Source organism: Rhinoderma darwinii, chromosome 11 (assembly GCF_050947455.1).
Source record: "Rhinoderma darwinii isolate aRhiDar2 chromosome 11, aRhiDar2.hap1, whole genome shotgun sequence".
In the NCBI taxonomy this organism is placed as follows: Eukaryota; Metazoa; Chordata; class Amphibia; order Anura; family Rhinodermatidae; genus Rhinoderma; species Rhinoderma darwinii.
The window spans coordinates 100,850,468-100,873,177 of record NC_134697.1 but is presented as its reverse complement, the minus strand read 5'-3'; the positions used below and the strand labels follow the sequence as shown (position 1 = coordinate 100,873,177).

Below are 22,710 nucleotides of genomic sequence, written 5' to 3'. Positions count from 1 at the left end.
GCATTATACTGTGTGGAGGCAGCTATGGGGGCATTATACTGTGTGGAGGCAGCTATGGGGACATTATACTGTGTGGGGGCACTATGGGGACATTATACTGTGTGGAGGCAGCTATGAGGGCATTATACTGTGTAGAGGCAGCTATGGGGGCATTATACTGTGTGGGGGCAGCTATGGGGACATTATACTGTGTGGAGGCAGCTATGGGGACATTATACTGTGTGGGGGCAGCTATGAGGGCATTATACTGTGTAGAGGCAGCTATGGGGGCATTATACGGTGTGGAGGCAGCTATGGGGACATTATACTGTGTGGAGGCAGCTATGGGGACATTATACTGTGTGGAGGCAGCTATGGGGGCATTATACTGTGTGGGCGCACTATGGGGACATTATACTGTGTGGAGGCAGCTATGGGGCATTATACTGTGTGGAGGCAGCTATGGGGGCATTATACTGTGTGGAGGCAGCTATGGGGACATTATACTGTGTGGAGGCAGCTATGGGGACATTATACTGTGTGGGGGCAGCTATGAGGGCATTATACTGTGTAGAGGCAGCTATGGGGACATTATACTGTGTAGAGGCAGCTATGGGGCATTATACTGTGTGGAGGCAGCTATGGGGGCATTATACTGTGTGGAGGCAGCTATGGGGACATTATACTGTGTGGGGGCAGCTATGGGGACATTATACTGTGTGTGGGGGCACTATGGGGACATTATACTGTGTAGAGGCAGCTATGGGGACATTATACTGTGTGGAGGCAGCTATGGGGACATTATACTGTGTGGAGGCAGCTAGGGGGACATTATACTGTGTGGAGGCAGCTATGGGGACATTATACTGTGTGGAGGCAGCTATGGGGCATTATACTGTGTGGAGGCAGCTATGGGGGCATTATACTGTGTGGAGGCAGCTATGGAGCATGATACTGTGTGGGGGCACTATGGGGGCATTATACTGTGTGGAGGCAGCTATGGGGGCATTATACTGTGTGCGGGCAGCTATGGGGACATTATACTGTGTGGAGGCAGCTATGGGGCATTATACTGTGTGGAGGCAGCTATGGGGGCATTATACTGTGTGGAGGCAGCTATGGGGATATTATACAGTGTGGGGGCAGCTATGAGGACATTATACTGTGTGGAGGCAGCTATGGGGCATTATACTGTGTGGAGGCAGCTAGGGGGACATTATACTGTGTGGAGGCAGCTATGGGAACATTATACTGTGTGGAGGCAGCTATGGGTACATTATACTGTGTGGAGGCAGCTATGGGGGCATTATACTGTGTGGAGGCAGCTATGGGGGCATTATACTGTGTGGGGGCAGCTATGGGGACATTATACTGTGTGGAGGCAGCTATGGGGACATTATACTGTGTGGAGACAGCTATGGGGACATTATACTGTGTGGAGGCAGCTATGGGGACATTATACTGTGTGGAGGCAGCTATGGGGGCATTATACTGTGTGGAGGCAGCTATGGGGGCATTATACTGTGTGGAGGCAGCTATGGGGGCATTATACTGTGTGGGGGCAGCTATGGGGACATTATACTGTGTGGAGGCAGCTATGGGGACATTATACTGTGTGGAGACAGCTATGGGGACATTATACTGTGTGGAGGCAGCTATGGGGACATTATACTGTGTGGAGGCAGCTATGGGGACATTATACTGTGTGGAGGCAGCTATGGGGGCATTATACTGTGTGGGGGCAGCTATGGGGACATTATACTGTGTGGAGGCAGCTATGGGGACATTATACTGTGTGGGGGCAGCTATGGGGACATTATACTGTGTGGGGGCAGCTATGGGGACATTATACTGTGTGGAGGCAGCTATGGGGACATTATACTGTGTGGAGGCAGCTATGGGGACATTATACTGTGTGGGGGCAGCTATGGGGGCATTATACTGTGTGGAGGCAGCTATGAGGACATTATACTGTGTGGAGGCAGCTATGGGTACATTATACTGTGTGGAGGCAGCTATGGGGGCATTATACTGTGTGGGGGCAGCTATGAGGACATTATACTGTGTGGGGCAGCTATGGGGGCATTATACTGTGTGGAGGCAGCTATGGGGACATTATACTGTGTGGGGGCAGCTATGGGGACATTATACTGTGTGGGGCAGCTATGGGGACATTATACTGTGTGGAGGCAGCTATGGGGACATTATACTGTGTGGGGCAGCTATGGGGACATTATACTGTGTGGGGGCAGCTATGGGGACATTATACTGTGTGGAGGCAGCTATGGGGACATTATACTGTGTGGAGGCAGCTATGGGGACATTATACTGTGTGGGGGCAGCTATGGGGCATTATACTGTGTGGAGGCAGCTATGAGGACATTATACTGTGTGGAGGCAGCTATGAGGACATTATACTGTGTGGAGGCAGCTATGGGGGCATTATACTGTGTGGTGGCAGCTATGGGGGCATTATACTGTGTGGAGGCAGCTATGGGGACATTATACTGTGTGGTGGCAGCTATGGGGGCATTATACTGTGTGGGGGCAGCTATGGGAACATTATACTGTGTGGGGGCAGCTATGGGGACATTATACTGTGTGGAGGCAGCTATGGGGATATTATACTGTGTGGAGGCAGCTATGGGGACATTATACTGTGTGGAGGCAGCTATGGGGACATTATACGGTGTGGAGGCAGCTATGGGGACATTATACTGTGTGGGGGCAGCTATGGGGCATTATACTGTGTGGAGGCAGCTATGAGGACATTATACTGTGTGGAGGCAGCTATGGGGGCATTATACTGTGTGGAGGCAGCTATGGGGGACATTATACTGTGTGGGGGCAGCTATGGGGACATTATACTGTGTGGGGGCAGCTATTGGGACATTATACTGTGTGGAGGTAGCTATGGGGGACATTATACTGTGTGGAGGCAGCTATGGGGGCATTATACTGTGTGGAGGCAGCTATGGGGGCATTATACTGTGTGGAGGCAGCTATGGGGACATTATACTGTGTAGGGGCAGCTATGGGAACATTATACTGTGTGGAGGCAGCTATGGGGGCATTATACTGTGTGGAGGCAGCTATGGGGGCATTATACTGTGTGGAGGCAGCTATGGGGGCATTATACTGTGTGGGGGCAGCTATGGGGACATTATACTGTGTAGGGGCAGCTATGGGAACATTATACTGTGTGGAGGCAGCTATGGGGGCATTATACTGTGTGGAGGCAGCTATGGGGGCATTATACTGTGTGGAGGCAGCTATGGGGGCATTATACTGTGTGGGGGCAGCTATGGGGACATTATACTGTGTAGGGGCAGCTATGGGGACATTATACTGTGTGGAGGCAGCTATGGGGACATTATACTGTGTGGAGGCAGCTATGGGGACATTATACTGTGTGGGGGCAGCTATGGGGACATTATACTGTGTGGGGGCAGCTATGAGGACATTATACTGTGTGGAGGCAGCTATGGGGGCATTATACTGTGTGGAGGCAGCTATGGGGGCATTATACTGTGTGGAGGCAGCTATGGGGACATTATACTGTGTGGTGGCAGCTATGGGGGCATTATACTGTGTGGAGGCAGCTATGGGGGCATTATACTGTGTGGAGGCAGCTATGGGGGCATTATACTGTGTGGAGGCAGCTATGGGGACATTATACTGTGTAGGGGCAGCTATGGGAACATTATACTGTGTGGAGGCAGCTATGGGGGCATTATACTGTGTGGAGGCAGCTATGGGGGCATTATACTGTGTGGAGGCAGCTATGGGGGCATTATACTGTGTGGGGGCAGCTATGGGGACATTATACTGTGTAGGGGCAGCTATGGGAACATTATACTGTGTGGAGGCAGCTATGGGGGCATTATACTGTGTAGGGGCAGCTATATGGGAGAGTGATACAGTGTGAGCTGAATCGGGTGTGTATGGGCGGGATTAGAGGCGTGGCTTAAAAGAAAAAAATTGTCCCTCTTCGTGATACTTGAATGTTGGCAGGTATGCTGCAGATTTGTTGTGGTCTCTTGATAAAATCTTATTTCCGTCCCTTTTCCGGGTGATCACATAATAAATTGTGGTCCAGATTATGTGACCCTGACATAAATATGATGTTTACCACAGCGCAGAGATGCGGCGGCCATTTTGTTGTGGTCCTTTAGAAGCCGCTCGCTGACTATATTCCTTCTCCCTCGTTTCGGCTCGGTAAGTAAAGCGAACGTACTGAATACCATCAGCTGAGGATGTCCCCTTATAAACCCCCTAAATACAGAAGATAACGCACGGAGCAGCGGCGCGGCGGCCATTTTGTTGTGGTCCTTTGTTGATTGGCTGCAGTCACATGACTGGTGGATTGTCCTTGCTGCTTCCAGTTCCTCGTCAGAGAGCCGGGTGTCTACTGCCGGAGGTAATGAGAACATCGTATTATTAATAGTGTTGTGGCTGCAGTACCCTATATATCCTCCAGTCTGTAATAGAGCAGTATACACGGGAGAGCCCGTCCCTGGAGACCGGTATACAGGAGAGACTAGGAGCTGTCGATAAGATGTCTTGCTGGATGAAGTCATTAGGACAGTGAAACCGTCCCTGTTGCCCGTAGCAACCAATCAGAGCTCGGCTTTCATTTCTTGTGCTGCTCTGGAAAAAGGAAAGCTATGATTGGTTGCTATTGGCAACAGTTGTGATAATGAGGCACCGTGTCGCCAGTTGGTTATACGGGACACGCGGCTGTAGGCGCACGTTATACGGGACACGCGGCTGTCGGTGCACGTTATACAGGACACGCGGCTGTAGGTGCACGTTATACAGGACACGCGGCTGTAGGCGCACGTTATACGGGACACGCGGCTGTAGGCGCACGTTATACGGGACACGCGGCTGTAGGTGCACGTTATACGGGACACGCGGCTGTAGGCGCACGTTATACCGGACACGCGGCTGTAGGCGCACGTTATACGGGACACGCGGCTGTAGGCGCACGTTATACGGGACACGCGGCTGTAGGTGCACGTTATACGGGACACGCGGCTGTAGGTGCACGTTATACGGGACACGCGGCTGTAGGCGCACGTTATACGGGACACGCGGCTGTAGGCGCACGTTATACGGGACACGCGGCTGTAGGCGCACGTTATACGGGACACGCGGCTGTAGGTGCACGTTATACGGGACACGCGGCTGTAGGTGCACGTTATACGGGACACGCGGCTGTAGGTGCACGTTATACGGGACACGCGGCTGTAGGTGCACGTTATACGGGACACGCGGCTGTAGGTGCACGTTATACGGGACACGCGGCTGTAGGTGCACGTTATACCGGACACGCGGCTGTAGGTGCACGTTATACCGGACACGCGGCTGTAGGTGCACGTTATACCGGACACGCGGCTGTAGGTGCACGTTATACGGGACACGCGGCTGTAGGTGCACGTTATACGGGACACGCGGCTGTAGGTGCACGTTATACCGGACACGCGGCTGTAGGTGCACGTTATACCGGACACGCGGCTGTAGGCGCACGTTATACCGGACACGCGGCTGTAGGCGCACGTTATACGGGACACGCGGCTGTAGGGGCACGTTATACGGGACACGCGGCTGTAGGTGCACGTTATACCGGACACGCGGCTGTAGGTGCACGTTATACGGGACACGCGGCTGTAGGGGCACGTTATACGGGACACGCGGCTGTAGGGGCGCGTTATACGGGACACGCGGCTGTAGGCGCGCGTTATACCGGACACGCGGCTGTAGGTGCACGTTATACAGGACACGCGGCTGTAGGTGCGCGTTATACCGGACACGCGGCTGTAGGTGCACGTTATACCGGACACGCGGCTGTAGGTGCACGTTATACCGGACACGCGGCTGTAGGCGCACGTTATACCGGACACGCGGCTGTAGGTGCACGTTATACCGGACACGCGGCTGTAGGCGCACGTTATACGGGACACGCGGCTGTAGGCGCACGTTATACGGGACACGCGGCTGTAGGTGCACGTTATACCGGACACGCGGCTGTAGGTGCACGTTATACCGGACACGCGGCTGTAGGCGCACGTTATACCGGACACGCGGCTGTAGGTGCACGTTATACGGGACACGCGGCTGTAGGTGCACGTTATACCGGACACGCGGCTGTAGGCGCACGTTATACGGGACACGCGGCTGTAGGCGCACGTTATACCGGACACGCGGCTGTAGGCGCACGTTATACGGGACACGCGGCTGTAGGCGCACGTTATACCGGACACGCGGCTGTAGGCGCACGTTATACCGGACACGCGGCTGTAGGCGCACGTTATACCGGACACGCGGCTGTAGGCGCACGTTATACCGGACACGCGGCTGTAGGCGCACGTTATACGGGACACGCGGCTGTAGGCGCACGTTATACCGGACACGCGGCTGTAGGCGCACGTTATACCGGACACGCGGCTGTAGGTGCACGTTATACGGGACACGCGGCTGTAGGCGCACGTTATACGGGACACGCGGCTGTAGGCGCACGTTATACGGGACACGCGGCTGTAGGCGCACGTTATACCGGACACGCGGCTGTAGGCGCACGTTATACCGGACACGCGGCTGTAGGCGCACGTTATACCGGACACGCGGCTGTAGGTGCACGTTATACCGGACACGCGGCTGTAGGCGCACGTTATACGGGACACGCGGCTGTAGGCGCACGTTATACGGGACACGCGGCTGTAGGTGCACGTTATACCGGACACGCGGCTGTAGGTGCACGTTATACCGGACACGCGGCTGTAGGCGCACGTTATACCGGACACGCGGCTGTAGGTGCACGTTATACGGGACACGCGGCTGTAGGTGCACGTTATACCGGACACGCGGCTGTAGGTGCACGTTATACGGGACACGCGGCTGTAGGTGCATGTTATACGGGACACGCGGCTGTAGGTGCACGTTATACGGGACACGCGGCTGTAGGCGCACGTTATACCGGACACGCGGCTGTAGGCGCACGTTATACGGGACACGCGGCTGTAGGTGCACGTTCTACCGGACACGCGGCTGTAGGTGCACGTTATACGGGACACGCGGCTGTAGGCGCACCTTATACCGGACACGCGGCTGTAGGCGCACGTTATACCGGAAACGCGGCTGTAGGTGCACGTTATACAGGACACGAGGCTGTAGGCGCACGTTACACAGGACACGAGGCTGTAGGCGCACGTTATACCGGATACGCGGCTGTAGGTGCACGTTATACGGGACACGCGGCTGTAGGCGCACGTTATACCGGATACGCGGCTGTAGGTGCACGTTATACGGGACACGCGGCTGTAGGCGCACGTTATACCGGACACGCGGCTGTAGGCGCACGTTATACCGGATACGCGGCTGTAGGCGCACGTTATACGGGACACGCGGCTGTAGGTGCACGTTATACGGGACACGCGGCTGTAGGTGCACGTTATACGGGACACGCGGCTGTAGGTGCACGTTATACGGGACACGCGGCTGTAGGTGCACGTTATACGGGACACGCGGCTGTAGGTGCACGTTATACGGGACACGCGGCTGTAGGTGCACGTTATACGGGACACGCGGCTGTAGGTGCACGTTATACGGGACACGCGGCTGTAGGAGCACGTTATACCGGACACGCGGCTGTAGGCGCACGTTATACCGGACACGCGGCTGTAGGCGCACGTTATACGGGACACGCGGCTGTAGGCGCACGTTATACCGGACACGCGGCTGTAGGCGCACGTTATACCGGACACGCGGCTGTAGGCGCACGTTATACGGGACACGCGGCTGTAGGCGCACGTTATACGGGACACGCGGCTGTAGGCGCACGTTATACGGGACACGCGGCTGTAGGTGCACGTTATACGGGACACGCGGCTGTAGGGGCACGTTATACGGGACACGCGGCTGTAGGGGCACGTTATACGGGACACGCGGCTGTAGGCGCACGTTATACGGGACACGCGGCTGTAGGCGCACGTTATACGGGACACGCGGCTGTAGGCGCACGTTATACGGGACACGCGGCTGTAGGCGCACGTTATACGGGACACGCGGCTGTAGGCGCACGTTATACGGGACACGCGGCTGTAGGCGCACGTTATACGGGACACGCGGCTGTAGGCGCACGTTATACGGGACACGCGGCTGTAGGCGCACGTTATACCGGACACGCGGCTGTAGGCGCACGTTATACGGGACACGCGGCTGTAGGCGCACGTTATACCGGACACGCGGCTGTAGGCGCACGTTATACCGGACACGCGGCTGTAGGCGCACGTTATACGGGACACGCGGCTGTAGGCGCACGTTATACGGGACACGCGGCTGTAGGCGCACGTTATACGGGACACGCGGCTGTAGGCGCACGTTATACGGGACACGCGGCTGTAGGCGCACGTTATACGGGACACGCGGCTGTAGGTGCACGTTATACGGGACACGCGGCTGTAGGGGCACGTTATACGGGACACGCGGCTGTAGGGGCACGTTATACGGGACACGCGGCTGTAGGCGCACGTTATACGGGACACGCGGCTGTAGGCGCACGTTATACGGGACACGCGGCTGTAGGCGCACGTTATACGGGACACGCGGCTGTAGGCGCACGTTATACGGGACACGCGGCTGTAGGCGCACGTTATACGGGACACGCGGCTGTAGGTGCACGTTATACGGGACACGCGGCTGTAGGTGCACGTTATACGGGACACGCGGCTGTAGGCGCACGTTATACCGGACACGCGGCTGTAGGCGCACGTTATACGGGACACGCGGCTGTAGGCGCACGTTATACCGGACACGCGGCTGTAGGCGCACGTTATACCGGACACGCGGCTGTAGGCGCACGTTATACGGGACACGCGGCTGTAGGCGCACGTTATACGGGACACGCGGCTGTAGGCGCACGTTATACGGGACACGCGGCTGTAGGCGCACGTTATACGGGACACGCGGCTGTAGGGGCACGTTATACGGGACACGCGGCTGTAGGGGCACGTTATACGGGACACGCGGCTGTAGGGGCACGTTATACCGGACACGCGGCTGTAGGCGCACGTTATACGGGACACGCCGCTGTAGGCGCACGTTATACGGGACACGCCGCTGTAGGCGCACGTTATACCGGACACGCGGCTGTAGGTGAACGTTATACCGGACACGCGGCTGTCGGTGCACGTTATACCGGACACGCGGCTGTAGGCGCACGTTATACGGGACACGCGGCTGTAGGCGCACGTTATACGGGACACGCGGCTGTAGGCGCACGTTATACGGGACACGCGGCTGTAGGCGCACGTTATACGGGACACGCGGCTGTAGGGGCACGTTATACGGGACACGCGGCTGTAGGTGCACGTTATACGGGACACGCGGCTGTAGGTGCACGTTATACGGGACACGCGTCTGTAGGCGCACGTTATACCGGACACGCGGCTGTAGGCGCACGTTATACCGGACACGCGGCTGTAGGCGCACGTTATACGGGACACGCGGCTGTAGGCGCACGTTATACGGGACACGCGGCTGTAGGCGCACGTTATACGGGACACGCGGCTGTAGGGGCACGTTATACGGGACACGCGGCTGTAGGGGCACGTTATACGGGACACGCGGCTGTAGGGGCACGTTATACGGGACACGCGGCTGTAGGGGCACGTTATACGGGACACGCGGCTGTAGGGGCACGTTATACCGGACACGCGGCTGTAGGCGCACGTTATACGGGACACGCGGCTGTAGGCGCACGTTATACGGGACACGCGGCTGTAGGCGCACGTTATACGGGACACGCGGCTGTAGGCGCACGTTATACGGGACACGCGGCTGTAGGCGCACGTTATACGGGACACGCGGCTGTAGGCGCACGTTATACGGGACACGCGGCTGTAGGCGCACGTTATACGGGACACGCGGCTGTAGGTGCACGTTATACGGGACACGCGGCTGTAGGCGCACGTTATACCGGACACGCGGCTGTAGGCGCACGTTATACGGGACACGCGGCTGTAGGCGCACGTTATACGGGACACGCGGCTGTAGGCGCACGTTATACGGGACACGCGGCTGTAGGCGCACGTTATATGGGACACGCGGCTGTAGGCGCACGTTATACGGGACACGCGGCTGTAGGCGCACGTTATACGGGACACGCGGCTGTAGGCGCACGTTATACGGGACACGCGGCTGTAGGGGCACGTTATACGGGACACGCGGCTGTAGGGGCACGTTATACGGGACACGCGGCTGTAGGGGCACGTTATACGGGACACGCGGCTGTAGGCGCACGTTATACGGGACACGCGGCTGTAGGCGCACGTTATACGGGACACGCGGCTGTAGGCGCACGTTATACCGGACACGCGGCTGTAGGCGCACGTTATACCGGACACGCGGCTGTCGGCGCACGTTATACCGGACACGCGGCTGTAGGCGCACGTTATACGGGACACGCGGCTGTAGGCGCACGTTATACGGGACACGCGGCTGTAGGCGCACGTTATACGGGACACGCGGCTGTAGGCGCACGTTATACGGGACACGCGGCTGTAGGGGCACGTTATACGGGACACGCGGCTGTAGGTGCACGTTATACGGGACACGCGTCTGTAGGTGCACGTTATACCGGACACGCGGCTGTAGGTGCACGTTATACGGGACACGCGGCTGTAGGTGCACGTTATACGGGACACGCGGCTGTAGGTGCACGTTATACGGGACACGCGGCTGTAGGTGCACGTTATACGGGACACGCGGCTGTAGGTGCACGTTATACGGGACACGCGGCTGTAGGTGCACGTTATACGGGACACGCGGCTGTAGGCGCACGTTATACCGGACACGCGGCTGTCGGCGCACGTTATACCGGACACGCGGCTGTCGGCGCACGTTATACCGGACACGCGGCTGTAGGCGCACGTTATACCGGACACGCGGCTGTAGGCGCACGTTATACGGGACACGCGGCTGTAGGCGCACGTTATACGGGACACGCGGCTGTAGGCGCACGTTATACGGGACACGCGGCTGTAGGCGCACGTTATACGGGACACGCGGCTGTAGGCGCACGTTATACGGGACACGCGGCTGTAGGCGCACGTTATACGGGACACGCGGCTGTAGGCGCACGTTATACGGGACACGCGGCTGTAGGCGCACGTTATACGGGACACGCGTCTGTAGGCGCACGTTATACCGGACACGCGTCTGTAGGCGCACGTTATACCGGACACGCGTCTGTAGGCGCACGTTATACCGGACACGCGTCTGTAGGCGCACGTTATACCGGACACGCGGCTGTAGGCGCACGTTATACCGGACACGCGGCTGTAGGCGCACGTTATACCGGACACGCGGCTGTAGGCGCACGTTATACCGGACACGCGGCTGTAGGCGCACGTTATACCGGACACGCGGCTGTAGGCGCACGTTATACCGGACACGCGGCTGTAGGCGCACGTTATACCGGACACGCGGCTGTAGGCGCACGTTATACCGGACACGCGGCTGTAGGCGCACGTTATACCGGACACGCGGCTGTAGGCGCACGTTATACGGGACACGCGGCTGTAGGCGCACGTTATACGGGACACGCGGCTGTAGGTGCACGTTATACGGGACACGCGGCTGTAGGCGCACGTTATACCGGACACGCGGCTGTAGGCGCACGTTATACGGGACACGCGGCTGTAGGCGCACGTTATACCGGACACGCGGCTGTAGGCGCACGTTATACCGGACACGCGGCTGTAGGCGCACGTTATACGGGACACGCGGCTGTAGGCGCACGTTATACGGGACACGCGGCTGTAGGCGCACGTTATACGGGACACGCGGCTGTAGGCGCACGTTATACGGGACACGCGGCTGTAGGGGCACGTTATACGGGACACGCGGCTGTAGGGGCACGTTATACGGGACACGCGGCTGTAGGGGCACGTTATACCGGACACGCGGCTGTAGGCGCACGTTATACGGGACACGCCGCTGTAGGCGCACGTTATACGGGACACGCGGCTGTAGGTGCACGTTATACCTGACACGCGGCTGTAGGTGCACGTTATACCTGACACGCGGCTGTAGGTGCACGTTATACGGGACACGCGGCTGTAGGTGCACGTTATACCGGACACGCGGCTGTAGGCGCACGTTATACGGGACACGCGGCTGTAGGTGCACGTTATACGGGACACGCGGTTGTAGGTGCACGTTATACCTGACACGCGGCTGTAGGTGCACGTTGTACCGGACTCTTACTCGATGGCGGTGCTATTATTCTCCGTCATCTATAGGTGTTTATGACGTACCCACGGTGCCCATGTTGAGTCCGTTATCAGCTGCCGGTTTGCCGGGGAGGCATTATACAGTATTGTAAGGACGCTCCTATCCCGGTGTATCCCTTGTCCCTGACATCAGAGCCGTACTTTGTGTCTTGGAGTGATAGCCGCCATATAGAGGATGGGATTAATAGCACTATTTCTATTTTTGCAGATGACACCAAGCTATGTAATATAGTTCAGACTATGGAAGATGTTCATGAATTACAGGCAGATTTAAACAAACTAAGTGTTTGGGCGTCCACTTGGCAAATGAAGTTTAATGTAGATAAATGTAAAGTTATGCATCTGGGTACGAAAAACCTGCAAGCATCATATGTCCTAGGGGGCGCTACACTGGGGGAGTCACTTGTGGAGAAGGATCTGGGTGTACTTGTAAATCATAAACTAAATTTCAGCATGCAGTGTCAATCAGCTGCTTCAAAGGCCAGCAAAATATTGTCGTGTATAAAAAGAGGCATGGACTCGCGGGACAGAGATGTAATATTACCACTTTACAAAGCATTAGTGAGGCCCCATCTAGAATATGCAGTTCAGTTCTGGGCTCCAGTTCATAGAAAGGAGGAAAAATACAAAGAAGAGCAACGAAGCTAATTAGGGGCGCGGAGAATCTAAGTTATGAGGAAAGATTGAAAGAATTAAACCTATTTAGCCTTGAAAAAAGACGACTAAGGGGGGACATGATTAACTTATATAAATATATGAATGGCGCATACAAAAAATATGGTGAAATCCTGTTCCATGTAAAACCCCCTCAAAAAACAAGGGGGCACTCCCTCCGTCTGGAGAAAAAAAGGTTCAACCTGCAGAGGCGACAAGGCTTCTTTACAGTGAGAACTGTGAATCTATGGAATAGCCTACCACAGGAGCTGGTCACAGCATGGACAGTAGACACCGCAGGAGCCGTCACAGCAGGGACAGGAGACACCGCAGGAGCCGTCACAGCAGGGACAGGAGACACCGCAGGAGCTGGTCACAGCAGGGACAGGAGACACCGCAGGAGCTGGTCGCAGCAGGGACAGGAGACACCGCAGGAGCTGGTCGCAGCAGGGACAGGAGACACCGCAGGAGCTGGTCGCAGCAGGGACAGTAGACACCGCAGGAGCTGGTCACAGCAGGGACAGTAGACACCGCAGGAGCTGGTCGCAGCAGGGACAGTAGATGGCTTTAAAAAAGGCTTAGATAATTTCCTAGAACAAAAAAATATTAACTGCTATGTGTAGAAATGTTTTACTTCCCCTTTCCCATCCCTTGGTTGAACTTGATGGACATGTGTCTTTTTTCAACCGTACAAACTATGTAATATATAACTTTGTAGGACCTACACTTGGTAAACGCTCTAATACAGGGGTGCACAACCTACGGCCCATGGTGCCAGTCTGTACAGTTCCCAACACAGGCAGCTATCAAAAGAGAGCCGCCCTGCCATCATTAGACGGAGGACTGTGAGGCTGGTTCTATTATGGTGGCACTATGTTCCTGACACTGTGGGGGGCATCATGTGCCTGTCTCTGTTATGGGAGCAATATGTGGCTGGCTCTTTTGGGGGCACTGTTCACCTGACACTAGGGGGTGGGACGATTTGTGGCTGTCTGTAAATGTACAACGTGACCGAGAGTATGGCTGCATGTGATGTCATCATTCATATTCCGTGATAATATCTCCTGGACCATTATTGTTATCTACTATCTAGAACCATCCTGTGTGGTCTTCTTATAATCGGCTTCCTCCTCAAGACGCGACCCCTCCCCTGACCTAATGAGGATGGCCCCGGATGGGCACAGGATGAACGAGAGGATATTAAACCTCACCCTGGAGATCATCTACCTGCTGACCGGAGAGGTGAGGATTCTGGGAATGATGTCACATGACGTCACTCTTATCACTACCAACAGAGGTGATGGAGTCCGGGAATGTATATAATATTTATCATAGTCTTCCTCCATACTCAGGATTGTAAAGTAGTGAAGACGACGTCTAGAGAGAGTGTGACCCCCGGCAGTCATGAGTCCGGAGGATGGAGCAGGACCCCGACCCCCATCACGGAGCCTCCACCTCACTCACTGATCCGTGAGAGGAACAACGAGAAGATCCTGGACCTCACCCACAAGATCATCGAGCTGCTGACTGGAGAGGTGACACTGCCGGGAATGCTGGGACATTATATAATAACACAAGGTATAATGTGTCTGGGTGATGACTGTATCATCGTGTGTCAGGTTCCTATAAGATGTCAGGATGTCGCCGTCTATTTCTCCATGGAGGAGTGGGAGTATATAGAAGAACACAAGGATCTGTACAAGGACGCCATGATGGAGGACCACCGGGACCGCACACCACCGGGTAAGAGGGATCTGTACAAGAACATCATGATGGAGGACCACCGGGACCGCACACCTCCGAGTAAGAGGGATCTGTACAAGGAGGTCATGATGGAGGACCCGCGGAACCGCACATCACTGGGTAAGAAGGATCTGTACAAGGACATCATGATGGAGGACCACCAGGACCGCACATCACCCGGTAAGAGTAGAGTTTCAGGAGAGCAGTTTGAGGTTCACCCAGATCCTCCCATCATTACATATAACAATATATTCAGTCGCTGTGTGTCCTACAGATGGATCCAGGAAGAGAAATTCACCACAGAGGTGTCTGAGTCCCCCGTATTCCCAGGATGGTCCAGAGGAAGATCTCAGTGACCAAGAGGATTATGAGGTAGATTGGTCTGGCGTCCTGTCGAATCACAATAGCAGGAAATTTACACTTTCTGGTCTATTTTGAAACTCTTTGAAATATATATATATATCGTCTTAGCCTCCTGCTTATAGATTTTTTCCTCACTCGCATATTTAGGTCGAAAATCTGGTTCATATTAAAGTAGAAGTTGTTGAGGAAGAAGAGGAGGAGGAGGAGGAGATGTATATGCGATGTGGTAGACAAATCAAAGAGGAGGAAATTCCTGTAGATATCCGCCCAGGAGGTGAGTTATAATAGCTGCAGTAGAGCCACAAGTCCTATTAGGGCATATGGACATCATAGGGGGTGAACGCTATTTTAGGGGCCCCTCTTTATCCGGCAAAGCACGGAGCCCCTAAGTCAGAGCGGCTTCTTATATTACATGGTCAGCCATTCATTTAAATGGGCCCTTTGTAATACTACATTTCCCCTGCAGTGGCTGCGGCATGGGGAAATATATTATCAGCCAGAGTTGTTCTCGTGCAAGGCCCCCGTTCTCGTGCAAGGCCACTGTTCTCATCACGTTTTTGCCCTACTTGTAGTGTGCACATTGGCCTCAGCTGAAGGAGTGTCCTATTGGCCACCGTCGGGCTGGTATATGTTGGCATACTTTTATTTTCTTTAGTATGGAACAATGTAGTAGACTATGCTTTTCCTTCCAACGGAATCCCACAGAAAAACATATACCACGTGGTATAAAGGTTTTTTTTTAACATGGGAGTCTATGGGTGACAGATACTACTGTATGGCATACGTCTCAGGGATCAATTTAACGTAAACGTCGTGGGTCCCGAAACCCCCGTTCCTCTTCACGGCATCCTCCGCATTGAGGAGAAGCTTAAATAGAACATGTGCCCACCACTTCATTCAATGTCTATGGGGCTGACGGAAACCGCCAACGCCGGCCCATTCAAAGTCCTTACTATGTTCGAGCAGTGAGGAGGAACGGGGTACTGGGGATAGGTCATAATTGTTGATTCTGGGATAACCCCTTTAAAAACCCAATATTTAAATACTCTGTTAGGAAATTCTGAATTAATAGATCACCGATTACATTGGCAGCTCAATGATTGCATGGGTGGGTGTAATGCTTTATTTCCCCTGAGGTGGCACTACAGAGAAATTGAACAGGTTCCCACACGGATTACAGCTGATCGCTGGGGGTCTCGACAGAGGTATACCTTGTAATTATCAAAGGTCCCTCCTCACAAATAGGCATTGTGCAAAGTAGGTAACCCCCTTAAGGCCTTATTCACACATTGAAGATTTGGTCAGTTTTGCTTTTGTTTTTTTCTACTTTCATTACTTTTGCACTTTAAAATATTTTTCTTCTGCCATGACCATTGGCTCCATTGCAAGAGATGTTTTTGCTCATTCTCTATCGGCTCGTGCCAGGTGGCTGTCTATAAAGCCGGAATTCGCTTTTTAATCCTAAAGGAACCTGTAAAGGATTTGCCAGACACAGCGTCTGTGTCAACGCCCATAGGTAATCAGTCTGGACCTGCTCCTATGTCTGTGAGACTGACTCCATCTTCCACCACTCAGGATGGCAGGCTTAGGAGTGGGAGAGCCTATTACAGCCTGGCCAGACGGAGTTAGCTCCCGCCCTCTGTCTATTTATACCTGCCTTTCCTGTTCCTCCTTTGCCTGTGATTCTTCTATGCTTTGTTTCCTGGCTTGCTGCTGCTGCTTGTACTACTGATCCTCTGCTTGTTATTGACCTTGGCTTTCTGACCACTCTCCTGCTCAGCGTTTTGTACCTCGTTCTCTCCTGGTTTGACTCGGCTCGTTCACTACTCTTGTTGCTCACGGTGTCTCCGTGGGCAGCTGCCCCGTTTCCCTAGCTTCTGTGTACCCTTGTCTGTTTGTCTGTCTTGCACTTACTGAGCGCAGGGACCGTCGCCCAGTTGTACCCCGTCACTTAGGACGGGTCGTTGCAAGTAAGCAGGGACTGAGTGGCGGGTAGATTAGGGCTCACCTGTCTGTCTCCCTACCCTGTCATTACAGAACCATAATCTGAATTGGAACAAAGTCATGTTATCTGAGCTCCACAATAACTTCTCAACGTGATCCTACCTCGGGCGTGACCATATTTTACCCTACCTCGGGCGTGACCATATTTTACCCTACCTCGGGCGTGACCTTATTTTACCCTACCTCGGGCATGACCATATTTTACCCTACCTCGGGCTTGACCATATTTTACCCTACCTCGGGCGTGACCATATTTTACCCCACCTCGGGCGTGACCATATTTTACCCCACCTCGGGCGTGACCATATTTTACCCCACCTCGGGCGTGACCATATTTTACCCCACCTCGGGCGTGACCATATTTTACCCCACCTCGGGCGTGACCATATTTTACCCCACCTCGGGCGTGACCATATTTTACCCCACCTCGGGCGTGACCATATTTTACCCCACCTCGGGCGTGACCATATTTTACCCTACCTCGGGCGTGACCATATTTTACCCTACCTCGGGCGTGACCTTATTCTACCCTACCTCGGGCGTGACCATATTTTACCCTACCTCGGGCGTGACCTTATTTTACCCTACCTCTGGCGTGACCTTATTTTACCCTACCTCGGGCTTGACCATATTTTACCCCACCTCGGGCGTGACCATATTTTACCCCACCTCGGGCGTGACCATATTTTACCCCACCTCGGAGCGTGACCATAGCTTTTAGGAAAAATCATGTTCTGAATATTGTCCTACCTTCAACTGAGCAAGTTCCCTAATCTTGTGCTCCAGAAGTAATAATATAGATATCTCTTTCTCTCATATCTATCTATTAATATTTTTTCATTTATTTTGGTCCAACAGATCTTCAGAGCAGTACGAATATTTCAAACGGACATTTGATTGTATCGCCAGATTGTAAAATCAAAGACAACTTCACTGAAGATTCTCCTGAAGAGAGTCCGAGCACTCTAAATATACTCCCTGTATATCCTGATCCTTCAGATACCGGGGGAAATCCTCTCGATCAGTTATGTAGTAATACACAGAGTACAGATCACATAAAGAGTAAAGTATATCCATGTTTGGAATGTGGAAAATGTTATTCGAAGAAAGGAAGCCTCCTGATACATCAGCGAATTCACACCGGGGAGAAGCTGCATACTTGTAACGAATGTGGGAGGAGCTTTGTGTACAAGGCCAATCTGATTGAACATGAGCGATTGCATGCGGGGGAAAAACCATTTTCATGTTCTGACTGTGGGAAATGTTTCAAGCAGAAATCTCATTATTTCAAACACCGGAGAAGTCACACCGGAGTAAAGAAGCGGTTTTCATGCGCCGAGTGTGAAAAACGCTTTAAAGACAGATGGACCCTCGATCGTCACGAGAGAACTCACACAGGGGAGAAGCCATTTTCATGTCCCGAGTGTGGGAAATGTTTCACTCAGAAATATAGTTTTCTTGAACATCAGAAAATTCATACAGGAGAGAAACCGTTCCCATGCTCCAAGTGTGGACTACGGTTTACACGGAAGTCAAAACTGGTTCGCCACGAGAGAGTTCACACGGGCGAAAAGCCGTTTTCATGTTCCGAGTGCGGGAAATGTTTTGCTCTGAAAACTACACTACACAAACATCAGCGGGTTCACACTGGGGAGAAGCCATTTCCGTGCTCGGAGTGTGGGAAATGCTTCACTCAGAAATATGATGTGGTCGAGCATCAGAAAATTCACACGGGGGAGAAGCCATACTCCTGCAGCAAGTGCGGGAAAGGGTTTATACGCAAATCGAAACTGATTCAACACGAGAGGATTCATACGGGCGAGAAACCCTTTACGTGTTCTGAGTGTGGGAAATGTTTCTCACAGAAACCCGGCCTCGTTCAGCATCAGAAAATTCATATCAAATGAGGGGCTTCCGCAATACAAGTGATTTATCGGAAATTCCATTTCAGGACACAGACTCTGGGTGATCGATTTTTTATTTTAGTCCCGTTTTTTATTTTGTTTTAACAGAAATCCCCTTTCCTAGAATTATGTCTTCCTTGTGTTCAAGAGGTAGCCCACCAAATTTAATTTTACAAATAGTTCTACTAAAAGATAAACCTGGCTTCAGTCCTGCCAAGCCTTTTCTCTGCCCCCAGATGAGCTGACAATCTAAGTAATCTGAGACAGACTGGTTGCTAGGGATGTGCTGCCTGACAACCCAATTTAACCCCTTGGAAACACATCCAATTTTTTTTCTTTTTCTCCCAGCCTTCCAGAATATAACTTTTTTGTGTTTTTCGGTCGACTTAGCCGAATGAGGGCTTGTGTTTTGCTAGACAAATTGTAATAGCACCGCATAATGTACAGGGAAACAAAAAAAATTATTTGTGGGGTGGAATTGGAGAAAATAAAACGACGCCGATTCCTCCATTGTTTTTTGGCTTTCAACGTAATACCTCGACATTTTAGATCTGAAGAATATTTATTTGCTATATGATGAATTCCCCAACATTTCATATTCTTAATCCAGAAATGACATTGAGAGGTTTCTTGTAATTGCTTGTATACGCCGGCAGGGCATGGTATATGTATCCTAGAGCTCGGACTAATGGTAACCTCCACTTATGTAGTGATCTATAGAGATCAGGATCTGCCTGCCCTAGGACGTGATATATAGAATACTCCTGGTTCAGAAGTCCCGCTAGTTCATCGGAATATGCCATGGTTGACATCTTCCTAAATGACATCCATTTCTGGGATTATCCCACATAGCAGAAATCTGGCTGTCTGACTCGGCCTATAGTCCCTGTCATCCGGTAGTCCCTTATCTTCTGAGGACTCTTTCAGACGAGCGTATTTTCCATCCGTTTTTCAAAATATTTTTAAACAATGAGGATAACGGCTCTGCTCCCTCCTCGCGGGTAGTAAAGTACATACACTGCATGATCCGCTCATGGTGGCGGACTAATTCTTTGTGTCATACACTATTTTAGTAGTAATGTGAACAAGGCTAAGAATTGCTTGGCCCAGGTCCCGTACCCAATCATTTTAACACCTTAACATCACCTGCTGCTCGAGTGTCCCATCACAGTACTACGTCATGTTCATCACCGTTATTGTCGGCGGCATGTCTAGTCTGTCGGAGCTGTCCTCGTGTGGTAAAAAGTCATTTTGTATTTGATGGGGAATATACACGTCTCAGGATATTCTTCGTCATGGAGGACACTTTATAAGACCAGAGTAATGCAAAAAAGCTCCCAACGTTTCGCTCTTTCCCGCACCGTGATCAGGACAATAGTCCGTAGAATTAGCCGAAAATTACGGAACAAGAGTCCACTGACGGATGCCACGTCTGTAGAATGGAGACCATGTTGAAGAATATTCTGAAACGTGATATTAAAGAGGAGTACCGTGGTGTTTCGACAGATACCAATCGGTGGACCTTGTCCCTGCAACAAAGCACCCCCGCTCTGCCATTTACAGTGCCGACCAGAATTATTCTATTTGAAATCAAGTCATTTTAAGCTTGGGGAAATCCAGCTTTTCAGCTTTGCTGTGCAGACTTTTCCGAACAGGAGGAGCCATTTTATTGTATGTGTCGTCTATTGACCAGCGGGAAAACTAGAATATTTTTGGATAGTAACCACATCGAAAACAATCCACCATTTTTTTTACATATTTTTTTAATGTTTACTTTGAAAATAGAGTTCTTTTAAGGACTGACTGTATAAGCGAAGTCCCTACTTTGATCTTGAAAGTCGCACCAAAATACATATTTTATGTTTGACAAATATTTGCGGAATTGTCCAGATCGTCCACCACGGTTTCTGGGTGTGTCAGGCTCTTATTCCGTAGTTTTGGGCTTCACTTTCATTATGCTGATATATTTTAGACCTGCCATTATGGAATATCACAGAGGCTGTCCGGTTTCTGTTATTTTTTGTACAATTAAAAGTCCAACATTTTCCAGTAAACTCTCTGTAATAATTCCTGGCGGTTTTCAATCCTCGTGTGATAAATGAATACAGAATGTATATAGGAACATGTCTATTTTAGCAGACCACCTCCGTTCTCTTTAGATATTGGCTTTGTCTATGTAGATCATCCGTCTGTTTTTATAATAATACAAAATTCGACTTCAATATCGAGATGAAGATGTAAAGCTCTGTATACATATGTGAGGTTGCTTTCTCATGGTCTTGTTGTGGGGGGAGCACAAATGTCTTGCTTATCCCGTTTTTGGCAAGAAGTAATGTATACAGCCGGTTCACTGATTTTCCTGTTCTAGCCAATAAATACACTACCGTTCAAAAGTTTGGGGTCACCCAGACAATTTTGTGTTTTCCATGAAAACTCACACTTATATTTATCAAATGAGTTGCAAAATGACTAGAAAATATAGTCACAACATTGACAAGGTTAGAAATAATAATTTTCTCCTTCAGACTTTGCTTTCGTCGCTCCATTTGCAGCAATTCCAGCATTGCAGACCTTTGGCATTCTAGCTGTTAATTTGCTGAGGTCATCGGGAGACATTTACCCCCCATGCTTCCAGAAGCCCCTCCCACAAGTTGGATTGGCTTGATGGGCACTTCTTGCGTACCATACGGTCAAGCTGCTCACACAACAGCTCTATGGGGTTGAGATCTGGTGACTGCACTGACCACTCCATTACAGATAGAATACCAGCTGCCGGCTTCTTCCCTAAATAGTTCTGGCATCATTTGGAGGTGCTTTGGGTCATTGTCCTGTTGTAGGATGAAATTGGCTCCAATCAAGCGCTGTCCACAGGGTATGGCATGGCGTTGCGGAGTGATGGCCTTCCTTATTCACAATCCCTTTTACCTTGTACAAATCTCCCACTTTACCCCAGACCATCACATGACCTCCACCATGCTTGACAGATGGCGTCAGGCACTCTTCCAGCATCTTTTCAGTTCTGCGTCTCACAAATGTTCTTCTGTGTGATCCAAACACCTCAAGCTTCCATTCGTCTGTCCATAACACTGTTTTCCAATCTTCCTCTGTCCAATGTCTGTGCTTTTGCCCATATTAATCTTTTCCTTTTATTAGCCAGTCGCAGATATGGCTTTTTCTTTGCCCCTCTTCCCTGAAGGCCAGCATCCCGGAGTCGCCTCTTCACTGTAGACGTTGACACTGGCGTTTTGCGTGTACTATTTAATGAAGCTGCCAGTTGAGGACCTGTGAGGCGTCTATTTCTCACACTAGAGACTCTAATGTACTTGTCTTGTTGCTCAGTTGTGCAGCGGGGCCTCCCACTTCTCTCTTTCTACTCTGGTTAGAGCCTGTGTGTGCTGTCCCCTGAAGGGAGTAGTACACACCGTTGTAGGAAATCTTCAGTTTCTTGGCAATTTCTCGCATGGAATAGCCTTCATTTCTAAGAACAAGAATAGACTGTCGAGTTTCACATGAAAGCTCTCTTTTTCTAGCCATTTGGAGAGTTTAATCGAACCCACAAATGTAATGCTCCAGATTCTCAACTAGCTCAAAGGAAGGTCAGTTTTATAGCTCCTCTAAACAGCAAAACTGTTTACAGCGGTGCTAACATAATTGCACAAGGGTTTTCAAGTGTTTTCTAATCATCCATTAGCCTTCTAACACAGTTAGCAAACACAATGTACCATTAGAACACTGGAGTGATGGTTGCTGGAAATGGGCCTCTATAC

At 52.0% G+C, this 22,710-nt stretch overlaps 1 protein-coding gene across 3 annotated transcripts; it reads left to right on the top strand.

Annotated features, from left to right (window-relative positions):
- Window positions 1-4,230: 4,230 nt before the first annotated feature.
- On the top strand, window positions 4,231-22,367 carry LOC142663504 (uncharacterized). Of its 3 annotated transcripts, none has more exons than XM_075842216.1 (7): window positions 4,231-4,399; window positions 14,023-14,171; window positions 14,282-14,464; window positions 14,549-14,852; window positions 14,929-15,044; window positions 15,183-15,309; window positions 17,898-22,367. In XM_075842216.1, exons 2-7 carry the CDS (start codon window positions 14,088-14,090, stop codon window positions 18,944-18,946), a joined length of 1,863 nt encoding a protein of 620 aa, XP_075698331.1. In that variant the 5' UTR covers window positions 4,231-4,399; window positions 14,023-14,087; the 3' UTR covers window positions 18,947-22,367. The 3 variants fall into 3 exon arrangements, with proteins under 3 accessions (XP_075698331.1, XP_075698333.1, XP_075698332.1); XM_075842218.1 differs by having other exon boundaries at window positions 4,232-4,399; window positions 14,947-15,044; XM_075842217.1 differs by lacking the exon at window positions 4,231-4,399 and adding an exon at window positions 12,190-12,363.
- Window positions 22,368-22,710: the final 343 nt, after the last annotated feature.